This window comes from Nannospalax galili, unplaced genomic scaffold (genome assembly GCF_000622305.1).
Source record: "Nannospalax galili isolate Female #2095 unplaced genomic scaffold, S.galili_v1.0 scaffold127, whole genome shotgun sequence".
NCBI lineage: Eukaryota > Metazoa > Chordata > Mammalia > Rodentia > Spalacidae > Nannospalax > Nannospalax galili.
The window spans coordinates 5,683,044-5,695,784 of NW_008360326.1; the positions used below are offsets into that span (position 1 = coordinate 5,683,044).

Genomic DNA, 12,741 nt, shown 5'->3' on the forward strand with positions numbered 1-12,741 from the left:
CAGCTGAACAGAGGGCAGGTGGGGTGAGAGACAGGTGCCAGCTAATAATGGTGGGTAGTGGGAAGAACAACCTGGTAGCAACGAGGTGTTCAGGGGACACAGAGGGAGTGAGAAGCCCTGACAGGAAGGGACCTAGGCAGGTAAGGACAGCTGACTCCAACCAAGTGGTTCCTGTTGAGACTCAGGGTTTCCTCCACTCTCCTTCAACCCCAGCTGTGATATATCCCACCCCTCCCCAACTTCCCACAGTCAACAGAACCTACTGCCAAGAGCATTTATTTCCCTGAGCCCTGGAAAACCTCCCACAGGTGTTTTAGCCCTGCAGCTTCCAGGTGGCCCCTCCTGCCTGATCAGCCTCCGGTCCTGTGACTTCTGCCCAGTGAGATTTACTCACCCTCTACCAGCAGCCTTGTGTCAGCACTGTCTTGGCCGGCCTGGCAGCTGTAGGTGCCCTGGTCCTCAGGTCGCACGTCATGGATGACTAGGCTGTGGGTGGCGCCGTGGCTGCGCATCTCATACTTGTCTCCAGGGCACAATTCGATCCCCTCCCGCATCCAAGACACGTGGTCCCCAGGGTGGGACACAGTCACCTCCAACACCGCCCTGCGGCCGGCCAGAACCGTCTTCTCGCGAGGGGGCCGGCGGCATATCTGGAGAGGCAACGCTGGGGTTGGGGAACAGGGGCTTAATAAAGGATACATACGGCCCCGGGTGGACAGATCCATCTTCCCTCCCAACAACCTCCACTCCTGGCATAAGCCCTTCATGCCACCAGTTCGTTCCCCTCTATGCCCAGTTCAAAGTCTCTTCCTCTCCATCTCCTCCTGAGGAAATGCGCTGCCCTCCGTGACCTGTCCAGGAAAGCCCCTCGAAGGGAGGAGTGATGAAGGAGGCAGCGTTTCTGAAACCGGTAGCCAATCCTTCAGTCCCAGGACACGAGATGATGACCTTCCCTGTCGCCCCCACCATAGTAGCTTACCCTCTACCTCCAACATAGCCGAAGACTGGGCGGGTCCCGCCTGGAAGCGGACTTCACCGGCGTCCTCTGCACGTAGCTCGCTCAACACCAGAATGTGTTTCTTTCCTGGGGGAAGCGGGAGCTAGAGAGGCCCAAGCCGCCTCCCGGAAGGGTTCCGACGCGGTTGGTGTGCGGAATTGGGAAGGAGAAGCGAAGAGGAGCGAGGATTCAGGGGCGGTGGAGGAAAAGTCCGGGAGACCTGGCTATTGGAGCTGTGGGGCGGGGCCTGTTCGAGCTGGAGGCGGAGCTTATCTTAATGGGGCGGGGTCTGTCTGAACCCTGGGCCAGGGAGTAAGGGGTCAGAGTGTAGAAAGGCGGCCAGACCTTCCTGTCGGATGCGGACGCGGCCTCCGGGTCTCAGCGGGCGGCCTCCGAGCTCCCAGCGCCCCGTGGTCTCCGTTTCCGACACGGTGCACTCGAATGTGGCGCCATCACCTTCGCGCGCGCTCACTGTCCGGAGCTCGCGGAGCACAGACACCATGCGTTCTGGGGAGAAGCCCTTAGAGTGAGGCGGGGCGGGGCGGGAACGGGACACGCCCCCTTCCTTGGACATGGGTGATCCACCCGGGAACATCCTCCCGCAGCCCGGTCGCCCAAAGCAGTGCCCAACCCCGGCATCTCCTGGTACCCACCGCGCACGGTCAGGCGCACAGGCCCGGCGCGGGTCGTTCCCACAGCGCAGCTGTAGGTCCCGGTGTCCGAGGAGCTGCAGCGCCGCAGCTGGAGAAAGCGGCGCGTGCCGAGAGCCTGGAGCCGGAGCCGCGGGCTGGGAGCGAGCGCGCACCCGTCCTAAAGCGGGGAGTAGCAGGTCTGGCGCAGGCCAGTGAGACGCTGGAGGCCGCGGCCCTGGAAGGCGGCCGTGTCCTCTGCGGATGCCAAGCTGTCTATAGGCGCACTAATGGGTGCCTAGTGTTCCTCTGCTAGGGATGAACCGTCCCACATCTTCCCGTTCTGGCCACCTCTTGGAAAAGGTGCCACCTTTTGTGGACTTTGGGGCCGAGAAGGGGCACCAAGGGCACAGGACGCCCAGAGCTCTTCATGGATCCCACCAAGTGTGGATTCCAGAATTAGGCAAACCTAGTTTCCAACATGGGCTTTACCCCTTTTGTCTGCCCTTGAGCAACTCAGTTCATCCCTTTGTTTCTCATAGATAACAAACGCAGTGATGACAAGGCCAACCTCCCAGAGTTGTAAGGATTAAAAAGGACTAATGTGGCATAGATCTTAGCCTAGTGCCAGACACACGGGCCCAGGGAGTGTTAGTTTCTTGCAGGCATTACTGTTATGGCAATAGGTTTGCACTAAAGCCACACTCTGACCTTCTCCCATGTAATGTCAGCCAAAGCCTGGGAAAGCTCGCACTCGAAAGTGGCTGTGTCACCTTCAGTCACCTCTTGGTCCTGGGGCCCTTGCACAATCGTCACTGGGACCTCTGAGAGTGGGAGAGGGAGGGCAGGGCCAAGGGAACAGGGGTAAAGGAGGCATAAGGACACACTTGGGGGTGGGTCCACACAGTGGGTCGGGGGTGGACACATGCAGGTAGTGGGCCCACTAGTGAGTAGGGGATATGCTGAACAGTGGGTGACAGCAAGGCCAGAGGGCCAGTGGGGTAGGAGTGGCCGGCTGGGAGTCATACCTTGAGGTAGTCAGTGGGGGACATGCTAGGTGCTAGCAAGGAATGGGAGAGGCTGAAGTAAACATGCTAGAGGGGTCACTCATAGGCAGGCATGGGCAGAGTAGGCCACATGGCTGAAGTGGACAGCTATAGACACTGGGCTTGGTGGACACAGTGGCTTGGCAGAGAAGTGGGGGTCCTAAGAGCTGGTATGGTCAGGGGGAGGGGAACTCATTGGAAATAGAAGCCAAAATGGGGGTTCTTATGCAGAGTTGCTAGGAGTCACCCTTCAGTGGCCAGTAAGTGAATTGGAAGGACTTTACTGGTCACAGGGGCACACTCAGGCAGGCAAAGGGGGCCACATAAGTCAGGGTAGTCACTAGGTCATAGTGGTCAGTAGGGCATGTCCAGACAAGAGGGACCACACAGGCATGAGACTATTCAAAGTAGCACTGGTTTGCAGGGCTACAAGCGACTGGATTGTCAGAACTGCCAGACTCAAGCAAGATGGTCACTGGGGCCACACAGGTACAAAGGTCCAGGAATTCCCCCACTCTGGCACGGAGGTCAGTAGGGGCAACATGAATGGTTAGATCACTGGTCACACAGAGGATCAGCAGGCAGAGGGCCCAAAGGCCACACCTCTCACAGAGAGCCTGGCAGCACAGCGCAGGGTATCCGCAGTGAAGGAGACGCAACCCGAGTCAGCCAGATCCAGGCTGCTGAGCACCAGGCAGTGGGTACGGCCCTCTGAGTGAATGTGGCACTTGGGCCCTGGATGCAGCTGGACTCCACCCTGGGCCCACTCTCCAGTCACACCCTCCTGGGACAGCTCCAGCTGGAAGGTGGCGCTGCCCCCTTCACTGACGGTCACATCCTCCAGAGGACGCAGTGCCCTCAGCTGCCGTGCTGGTGTAGGAAAATGGGGAGAGATGGGGAGAGAAGCCTGCTCCAGCTTTGGGCAGGGGTGCAAAGGTTCACTCACCCCTTACCCTATCTGTACCACCCCCAACACATAACCTAAGGCACTAACTACAGAAATTCAGTCTAGGTGGGCAGGAGAAGGGGAAAGATATAATTGACTAGATTTGGTGCAGGGAGAAGTGTACTGGGATTAGGAAAGAAAAACACATGGCATGGGGTTAGGATGTTCAGAAGTCTCCACATGGGGTGCTGACACCAGTAGAAACAGGAAATCTGGAGTCACAGCCACTGGGATTGGAGCCTAGCTCCATCGAACAGTTTGTGTATTGTGTGATCTTTGGCAAACTGCTCCAAGCTCTTCTGACCCTAGGTTTCCCTACTGCACAAGGTGAAGCGCATCGAGCCACAGGTTTATGGCACTGATCAAGCTAAAAGAGAATATATATCACCGATGATAGTCATTCACGAGGGTTTCATATCTCAACTGATACTCTCAACGTCTAGAGGTAGACATCAGCCCCATCTTTTAAGGAGACTTTGCTCAGAGAGATTAAGTAATTCATGTGAGATTACATGGCGAATAAGAGGGTTCCAGTATGGAGTAGTGGGTGAGAAGTGTTATTCGTCAGTCATCCCTGAGAAGGATAAACAACAGAATCTTTTTGGAATATAACATTTATGTTGCTAGCAAAGCCATCTTGGAAGTAGGGGGTGGAAAGCAAAGTCCACTTGGACTTCTGAGGTAACTAGAAAACATTTAAGAAAAAAGAAAGCTTTCACTTTGGCCAAGCAGCTTCAGGCTCCACTCCCAGACTGGGACGGCCAGGGCAGACTTTCCTTAGCAGCAAGGGGCACTTTGGTGGGGGTCTCAGGGGCTCTGGGCCAGCCAGGAGAGGCTCTGCAGTGGGCAGGTGATGTATTAGGAGAAGATGGGGCACTCACGCCTCACGCTGAGCCTGGCCAGGGTGCGATCATGGTGGCTCTCACAGCCGTAAGTGCCCTGGTCAGCCAGTAGGACACCATGGATGGAGAGGCGGTGGACGTGGCCATCCTGGACTGTGGTCAGGCGAGAGTCCAGGGGAAGAGGCTCCCCACCTCGCATCCAGCGAATGGCACCGGCTGCACCCACTCTCCCTGTCTCCACCTCAAGGTACACATCTTGGCCTTCCTCAACCCGCACATCCTGCAACCGCCGCAGGAACAGCAGCTCTGTCTCTAAAGGGGAAGAGAGGATGCCATGGAGCCCAGGTGCTAAAGGCCAGCCCTGCCTATCTCACTGCTAGAGCTGGGTTGTAAGAGGGTTTGTGAAGGGGTTATCAGGAACAGAGCATTTCATGTTCAGCAGCATCAAACCTCGAACGTGGAGCCTGGCATTTGTGGCTGTGGCTCCTGCCCGTGCAGTCACAATCCCTGTATCCTTGAGCTGGCAGCTTCTGATGATCAAAGTGCGGCTTGAGCCATTCTGGACCATTTCTATCTGGGGCCCTGGAGTGACAACAGCTCCACTGTGCAGCCAGGTGACTTCAGCATCTGGTGGCGAAACCTCACACCGGAATGTGGCATCATCACCCTCATGGACAGTCAGGGGTGTCAGCTCAGAGACTAGCTTCACTAGTGGGGGCTCTGGAGGGAGGGATGGAGGCAGTGAGCTAAGTTCATCTTTCCCCCTTTCTCCTCATCCCCTCCTCAGGACTCAGGCCCTCATTTTCCCACTTAACACAGCTTTAGTGAGGACCTATTGTGTGCTGGCCATGGGAGTGCCTCCAAAGATCAGGACACCATTTTCTGGCCACATACTTTTAGTCAGCTCCTTGAAATTCCAGCCTGGTGCCCCTTCCCCAAGTCCCTAGCACTAAAACATTATTTACTATGGTTCCTGTTACATTACAGGAGAGCAACCTATCTGCTATCCCATTTCAGAACTTGGGCTCAGAGATGTAAAACAGTTTGGCTGTCACACAACTCCCAGAGAACAGAGTCTGTGTTGGAACCTGAGCAAGTCAACCCCAGAGTTCCCGCTCTTATCCACTGGGCCATACATCCTGTCATGTTACATTCCTGGAAAAGGGAGTTTGTGCTCTTGAAGTAGTGATCATGCACGTGTTGATGGAAGCCATAGGCAGCAGTGAGTGGGATGCAGGGTATGAGACAGGCTCAAAAGAATAGGAAATGGTCTTTGGGGGGTTCCAGGGCCCAATGGGTGTGAGGGGTGCACTGTTACCTTCCACACTGACGATGAAGATACGACTGTCCTGGGGTGCATCGCATAGGTATTCCCCAGCGTCCCTGCTCCGTGCCCCGCGCACCCGCAGCACCTGCCTGGCCCCGGCTTGCTCCAGCTGCACCCGCCCCTGGCTCGCCAGGCGCTCCCCATCCTTGTACCAGCGCACAGGGCCCCCCGGTCCGGAGAGGTGCACCACCAGCTCTAGGTCCCCACCTGGGGTGCTTCGAACCCTCGTCTGGGCTGCCTCGGGGGCCACTACCCGCACCAGGGCCTCTGTGGGGTCAGAGCCAGGGGTCACTAGGAGGGCAGTAGGAGGTAAGATGGGGAAAGGTGCTGGGAGGTAGGGCAAGGGATGGGCATGATGTCTTTACAAAGTGGGGAAGCCATGAGTTTGGGGTTCTTCTTGGGCTTTCTGCCTACATTGTACTCACCAGCCACCTGGACGCTGAAGCTGAGGCTTGGGGCCCCAGAGACTGCCCCTGAGTGGCAGGTGTAGACACCTGCATGTGCTGGGTCTGCAGCCCGGATGCAGAGAATTCGGCGGGGACCCTCAGCTTGCAGCTCTAACCCCTCATCCTGCTGCACAGGACTCCCATTGTGGCTCCAGAACACAGGTGCACTTGCCCGAGACAGCTCACAGCTCAGTACCACCAGTTCTCCAGGGGCCACACAGATTGGGCTTGGGGCTGCCTCTGGGACGAGGAACTGCACTGGCAGCTCTGCATAAGGAAAAGAGAGTATGAGCTTATGTCATCCTTTGCTTCCCCATCCCAGGATGACCCAGCATGGCCCAGCACACCCACCAGCCAGGCTGACGTTGAAGGTGACAGCTTCATCTCGGGTCTCACACACATACTCCCCAGCATCCTCAGGCTGGGCGTGGGGCAGGATGAGAGTACGAGCAGGCCCCTCTGCACCCAGCTGCAGTGTATCTGAAGCCTCTACCTCTAGCCCATCCTTATACCAGCGCACCTGGGACCCAGCTGGGGACACCTCGCATTGCAGCTCCACAGGCCCTAGAGCCCCAAACTGCAGATCCAAGGCTCGGGCTACTGGATGTACAATCCTCTCTGGTGGAGCTGATGGGTGGGCAGAAAGGAAAGCACATGCATTTGGCTCAAGGCCTTTCCATTGCTCTTCACAGATGAGGACCTGAGGGCTCCTCAAAGGAAAGGGATTTTCCCAAGGTCACACAGAAGAGGCATATCAGGCTCAACAGCCAGATCTATCAATTCACCCTTCCCTAGGTCCACCCATTTTCCTCCCCTTCCATGCTTTGCCTCTGACATGCTTACCTATCATTTTCTGACAAATCATTTATTTTTCTTAGTTTTTGCCTGTCTACTCTCCCTAGAATGTTGAGCTCCATGAACAAAGTAACTTATCTCATTGATTCACATTTGTACCCTAGCATCTAGGTAGTGCCAAGCATATACTAATTGCTCTGTAAGTATTTGCCCAATGAATGAATAGTTGGTCCTAATTACTGGGCTCCCTCTCACCAGGCTTATGGTCACCATCTTAGCTTGATTTAGGCTCTCTGATGGCTAAGAATGAGGAAGCTGGAGAGCAAGACCATGCGGGGGGGCGGGGGGGTAGTGAGCACTAAGATAGAAGTAGAGACAGTTGGGTGTCTGTTCCACAGCCTCATCTCTCTACCTTCCTAGGGGTGCCCCAAAGAACACCCACCTGTGACAGTGACAGTGAAGAAGGCTGAGTCATCTCCAGCATCACACACAAACTCGCCCCCATCCTCAGGCTGGGCAGCAGGTAATACCAGGCGGCGACAGGACCCATTACTCTCCAGCACCAAGGCCTCACTTTCCTCTACCTCCAGTCCATCCTTGTACCAGCGCACCGGGGCATCCTCTCGAGACAGCTCACACATCAGTACCACACACTCCAAACTCACAGCGATCAAGGTCACCTCATCCCGGGGGTATATGATCCTCACTGGCGGCTCTGTAGAGTAGGGGCAAATAAACTGTGAGGATCTCACCTCATCCTCCCTGGCATGATCTGGTAGCACACAGGCTCTGTGGCTCATGTGCTATCACGTCCAGCTTCACATTAACATTTTTACTGTGTATTCATCTCTTTGCCTTCAGCAAGAGATCCCACAAAGATATAGTATACTAACCCTACTGGAATTAAACAGTAATTAAGTACACAGCAGTTAAACAACTTTTTCTGAAATGGCTTAACAAGCCTTTTGATTCTAAATGTTTTTTTTTTTTTTAATTTCAAAATTGTGGACAAGGGATGGTGGATCTGAAAGAGAAAATATTTCTGTAACATTTCCTAAGGTTCTAGGAACAGTGAGCCCTAAGCATGTTTCACTTTAGCCCTCACAGTTATCATAGGCAGTAAGTACAATGTTGTCTCTATTTTCCAGATCAGAGTACTAAGGCAGAGTGATAAAGCAATGAATGCCCTTATAAAGTCACAGCTGGCTCTGGTTCCTCTAGGGCAGGAGGAAGCAAGCACCATATCTTCTGCAGGCAGTTGGTAGAGTGGAAGCCCAGCTTTGCAGGAACTGTGGAATGCTCTCTGCACCTATACATAAGAGTTGTCAAGTCTTGGCTGGTGTGGTGGTGCATGCCTTTAATCCCAGCACTTGGGAGGCAGAGGCAGGCAGATCTCTATGAGTCTGAGGCCAGCCTGGTCTACATAGTGATTTCTAGGCCAGTTGGGGCTATGGGGAGACCTTGTCTCAAAAAGATTAAAAAAAAAAAAAAAAAAAAAAAAAAGAAAAAGAACTGCCAACGCCTGTCTGAGAATTCCCCAAGGATGCCACAGGCTGCTTTACTGCTTCAGGAAGCTCCTCTCCAAATGCTGGCCACTCCTCCACAGAAGAAGAGCCAAGTCAGTATCAGATGTCAGTGCACCAAGCCCAAGCTTGCCCACAGTCCCCTACCCTCTTGTTCTCTTGGGTATCTTCAAGTTTCCAACTGACTTGGGCGTGCCGGGCCCCCTTGTGGCCCAGCTGAGAAACTGCTAGCTTTCCTGACTAGGATTTTTCAGGACCTATGGCATACCCACAGCACACCTCAGCCTTGAGCTCATACAGTCCACCTCTCCCAGTTCTGGTAAAGCCAGAAGATTACAAAGGGTGGCTTCCTGAATTTTGAGAGAGGTTGGAGCAGTGGGTTGAAGAAAGGTGACAACAGAATCTATTGCCATGGGGCTAGATGTACTCTGGCCTAGAGCTGAGGTAGTGTCTATGTGAATTCCCTATGAAGCCCTAGTGTTTTGTGGCTCTGGCTCTGGCTGTTATGTCTGGCTAGGGCTGGGGACAGGGGGATGAAGGTGGCTGACCATAAGACAGAATATGTGCACAGGCCTTGTTGCTAATGTGGACCCTACTATCTAGGATACAGGGAGTGGGGGGTCCCTGTGCAGTTTAGCCTGGGCATGATTCCCAGGGCAGGTCAGGGAAGGGCACAACAGAACTGTGCCAGCAATAAGATGGTTGCTCTAGTGCTGCCTGGAACTGCCTTAATACCCCCTTGCACTCTGGGACTGGCACTAAGCTGTAGCCCAGCATGAAACACCATCACATGACCATAGTCATCCTGTACTTTCCCTGCCTACTCCCCATTCCACCTAGCTTCAGTGCCAGCAGGTAAGCTTCTTCCTGTACCTGACCAGGATAGCAGCCCCCAGCCTAGGATTCCTATGCTGGTCCTTCAGAGCCCACACCTCAACATGTCTGGCTTTCCTATCTGTATGCTGCTGAATATCTGGAACCCAGCCCAAATAAGGCCACCCTGGATGACTGTTCCCCAGGTCCTCCCTGTCTCTCTGCTCTTCAGAGCCCTCAGTCCTAACAGCACTTATCACAAGGTGTCATGGAGTGTTTATTGGTGTGTTTATTGGTTTAACACAGGGGTTGAAAACTGCAGAGGCCAGAAAGGTTAAGTTAATGGCTAAAGTAGTCTGGGGAGAGGTAGAAGGAAGGAGGGTGGGACAGAGGAATGGGGACCCCGTATTATGGGGCAGCTGCTACTCAGTGCCAGCCGATCGTCGCCATGGGGGGAAGCGGGACCAGAGCCGGCGGGTCTTCGGCTTTTTCAAGAGGACGAATAACTCCGGGTTGTTATTTGGACTGTCCTGACTTTGGTAAGACTCTGCAGGCCAAACAAAACACATCCGTGGGCTGCATAGGGACCAAGGGTTTGCCTGTTGGTGACCCCTGATTAACAGCTACTTCCCCAGCTAGACAGGCAGCCCCCTAGGAACAGGGACCAAGCCTACATTACACATCAGCAGCTCAGTCAGTCAACTGGGGGAGCACAGCTAGATCTGACCTTGACACTGGGGAAGAGCCTGTTCATTCCAACTGGTGCTCTAGGCTTCCAGCAGGAATACTGATGCATGCACCCTCAATCCACACTTCTCTCCCTGACCCCAAAGCTCAGGGGTGTCCTCTGCTGACTCTGGGGGCTGGGATGGACCCACACCTGTGACAGTGACAGTGAAAGAAGCTGATTCATCATCGATTTCACACAAGTACTCGCCGGAGTCTTCAAGCTGGATGGAGGGCAGCACCAGGCGGCGGATGGTGTCTTCTTTCTGCAGGAGCAATGCTGGGCTTTCTACTACCTCTTCCCCATCTTTGGTCCAGCGCACTTCTGCCCAGGGACGGCACAGCTCACAGGTCAGCACAACACGCTCTAGGCGTACAGCCGCCACGTATACTTTGCCACTGGGGTACACGATCCATGAAGAGACATCTGGGGGACAAAGACAGCTACTGCTGGGCAGGAGTGGGTGGGGCTGGTGTGCCCTGCTACTCTCCCTAATCCAGGCCCATTTCCTATGCCTTGAAAGTCAGTCACATGCTTGAGAGGGACCTCCCTGATGCAGTTGCTCACAGCTAGTGTCACATAGTCCTCTGAATACAACAATCATGAGCAGAGAGATGTGACCACAGCTTCCAAAGCACATCAGGCCTGGTGCTGGGCAGGACCTGGCTACACAATGGGGACTGTGGTGTCAATCTCAGCTGAAGAAACAGTTCACATTCTCTGGAATGGCACAAAGAGAATGTGAAAAGTGAAATGTGGTGGAATGAGGATTGGATCCCCAGGTGGAACTGGGGTACCCCACAGGCTCGAGATTATTTTGACCCTTCCCATGCCTGACACTACCTGCCTAGCAGTAGGACTGCTGTCCTCAAAGAACCCCCTTGGCAGGGAACTCCTGGAAGATGAAGAAAGCAGGGGTTCCCTGGTGATGCGAATGTAGCAGGATCAGACAATGCAGGGAGGGCAGCAGGGGCTACAGGCATGACTTGTGGGAGACTATGTACCAGCTACTCTAACTGCTCCCCCACACCTGTGATGGTGACAGTGAAGTGGGCACGTTCATCTCCTGCGACACACTGAAACTCGCCCCCATCGGGGGGCTGGGCAGCAGGCAGCACCAGGCGATGATGAGCTCCTTCGTTCTCCAGTACCATGAAGTCGCTCTCTTCTACCTCCTGCCCATCCTTGTACCATTGCACAGGGGCATCTTCTCGGTCCACCTCACAGGTGAGCATGACACACTCGGAGGTGATGGCATGTACAAACACATGCTCCTGGGGGTCCACGATATGCACTGGGGGATCTGGATGGAGAATAGAGATGGACTCAAGGAGTCCTCAAAGACGTGGTGCTATATAGGAAGCTTGGGGCCAAAGACATGAGATCTTGCTGGTATGGCAGTTTGGGAATGAAGGAGGATTATATGGCACCAGAGTGCTCCATATTATCCCTAGAGGTAGCTAAGTGGGGAAACAGAGGGTGGGAGGCACACAAGCACACAGAAGTCATACAGTGACAGCCACTATTCACATAGACAGGAGAGAGGTCACCACCGCAAGGCACCTGGCTGAGTTTGCTGCTTCCTTTATAAGGAAGCCCTAAGAGGGACAGAAGTGGAAGATGACTTGATCAGCATCAAGCAGCTGCTCCGTATGGACACTGTATGCTTTGAATACAGGCAGTGTCTCCAAGGTCCAGGTGGTAAAGGTGTGGCGGTGCAACTGGTGTTATCAAGATGAGGTTCTAGTGGGAAATCCTTAGGTCACTAGGGTATACCTTGCAAGGGGATGGTGGGATCCCAACTTCTTCCTCTTTTTTTATTTCCTGGCCATGAAGATAAGCAGTTTGTTCTGCTTCATACAACCCTGCCTTTAGCACACAGCACCCCACCAGGGGCTCAAAACAATGATCTACTCAATTTTAGGCTGGAATTCAGTATTGGTGAATTGACTCAGGTATTCTGGTAAGAGACAGAAAGCTGACTAATGCAAGTAATAAGTTTCCTGCCACAGGGCATATTTCAGGCTGGGGTCACAGATCTCCTGGCAAAGGAGCTGAACCAGGATTTCAAAGGGAGATAGTAGGGTCAGCAGCCCTCATGCTGGCCTCACTAATGGTCTCTCTGGTTTCCTTCCCTTCCTTTTTTTGAGTGTCTCACATTGCTGACATTGGCTTTAAATTTGCACACATCACACACTATCAGTCTTCTCAAAAGGGGACCACCAGGTCAGTCCTTGATGTTTTGGCTCTGAATAGCCCAGGAGTCCTGGGGACATGTATTTTTAAGAAGCTTCCAGGGTGCCCCTGCCTTATGTGAACCACTGGACTGATTACTTAATACTTCTGATTGGTCTGATGACTTTGTACAGTTGGAGAAAACCAGGCCTGGGTGTGAACCCAAGTTACCATCTTTGCTGGCAATAACAGAGAAGTCACACTAACCCTTTGAACCTCTATTTCTTTATCTGTGGGCTACAGATATATTGTACCTCATCTAGTTGTGAAGATTAAACAAAACAGTGTAGGTAAGCTGGGCATGGTGGCATACACCTCAAGTTAGCCTAGTCTTCATAATGAGTTCTAGGCCAGTGGGGCTACAGAGAGCCCTTGTTACAAAAAAAAAAAAAAAAAAAAAAAAAAAAAAAAAAAA

At 53.6% G+C, this 12,741-nt stretch overlaps 1 protein-coding gene across 3 annotated transcripts in view; it reads right to left on the minus strand.

The window, feature by feature from the left end:
* Positions 1-278: 278 nt before the first annotated feature.
* Positions 279-12,741, minus strand: part of Obsl1 (obscurin like 1) — an 18,960-nt gene continuing 6,497 nt past the window's right edge. Inside the window, exons 7-20 of one of the 3 annotated variants that reach the window (XM_008825797.3) lie at positions 11,122-11,394; positions 10,245-10,517; positions 7,471-7,743; positions 6,585-6,860; positions 6,213-6,500; positions 5,779-6,054; positions 4,911-5,180; positions 4,500-4,772; positions 3,276-3,542; positions 2,338-2,450; positions 1,651-1,807; positions 1,343-1,504; positions 980-1,084; positions 285-664 (exon numbers count right to left, since the gene is read on the minus strand). In XM_008825797.3, the coding sequence (XP_008824019.1) occupies positions 387-664; positions 980-1,084; positions 1,343-1,504; positions 1,651-1,807; positions 2,338-2,450; positions 3,276-3,542; positions 4,500-4,772; positions 4,911-5,180; positions 5,779-6,054; positions 6,213-6,500; positions 6,585-6,860; positions 7,471-7,743; positions 10,245-10,517; positions 11,122-11,394 (3,284 nt within the window). In that variant the 3' untranslated portion in view covers positions 285-386. Of the gene's footprint in view, positions 665-979; positions 1,085-1,342; positions 1,505-1,650; positions 1,808-2,337; positions 2,451-3,275; positions 3,543-4,499; positions 4,773-4,910; positions 5,181-5,778; positions 6,055-6,212; positions 6,501-6,584; positions 6,861-7,470; positions 7,744-9,633; positions 9,912-10,244; positions 10,518-11,121; positions 11,395-12,741 lie in introns of those variants that run through there. The other 2 variants (XM_029560030.1, XM_008825796.3) reach the window with 2 other exon arrangements.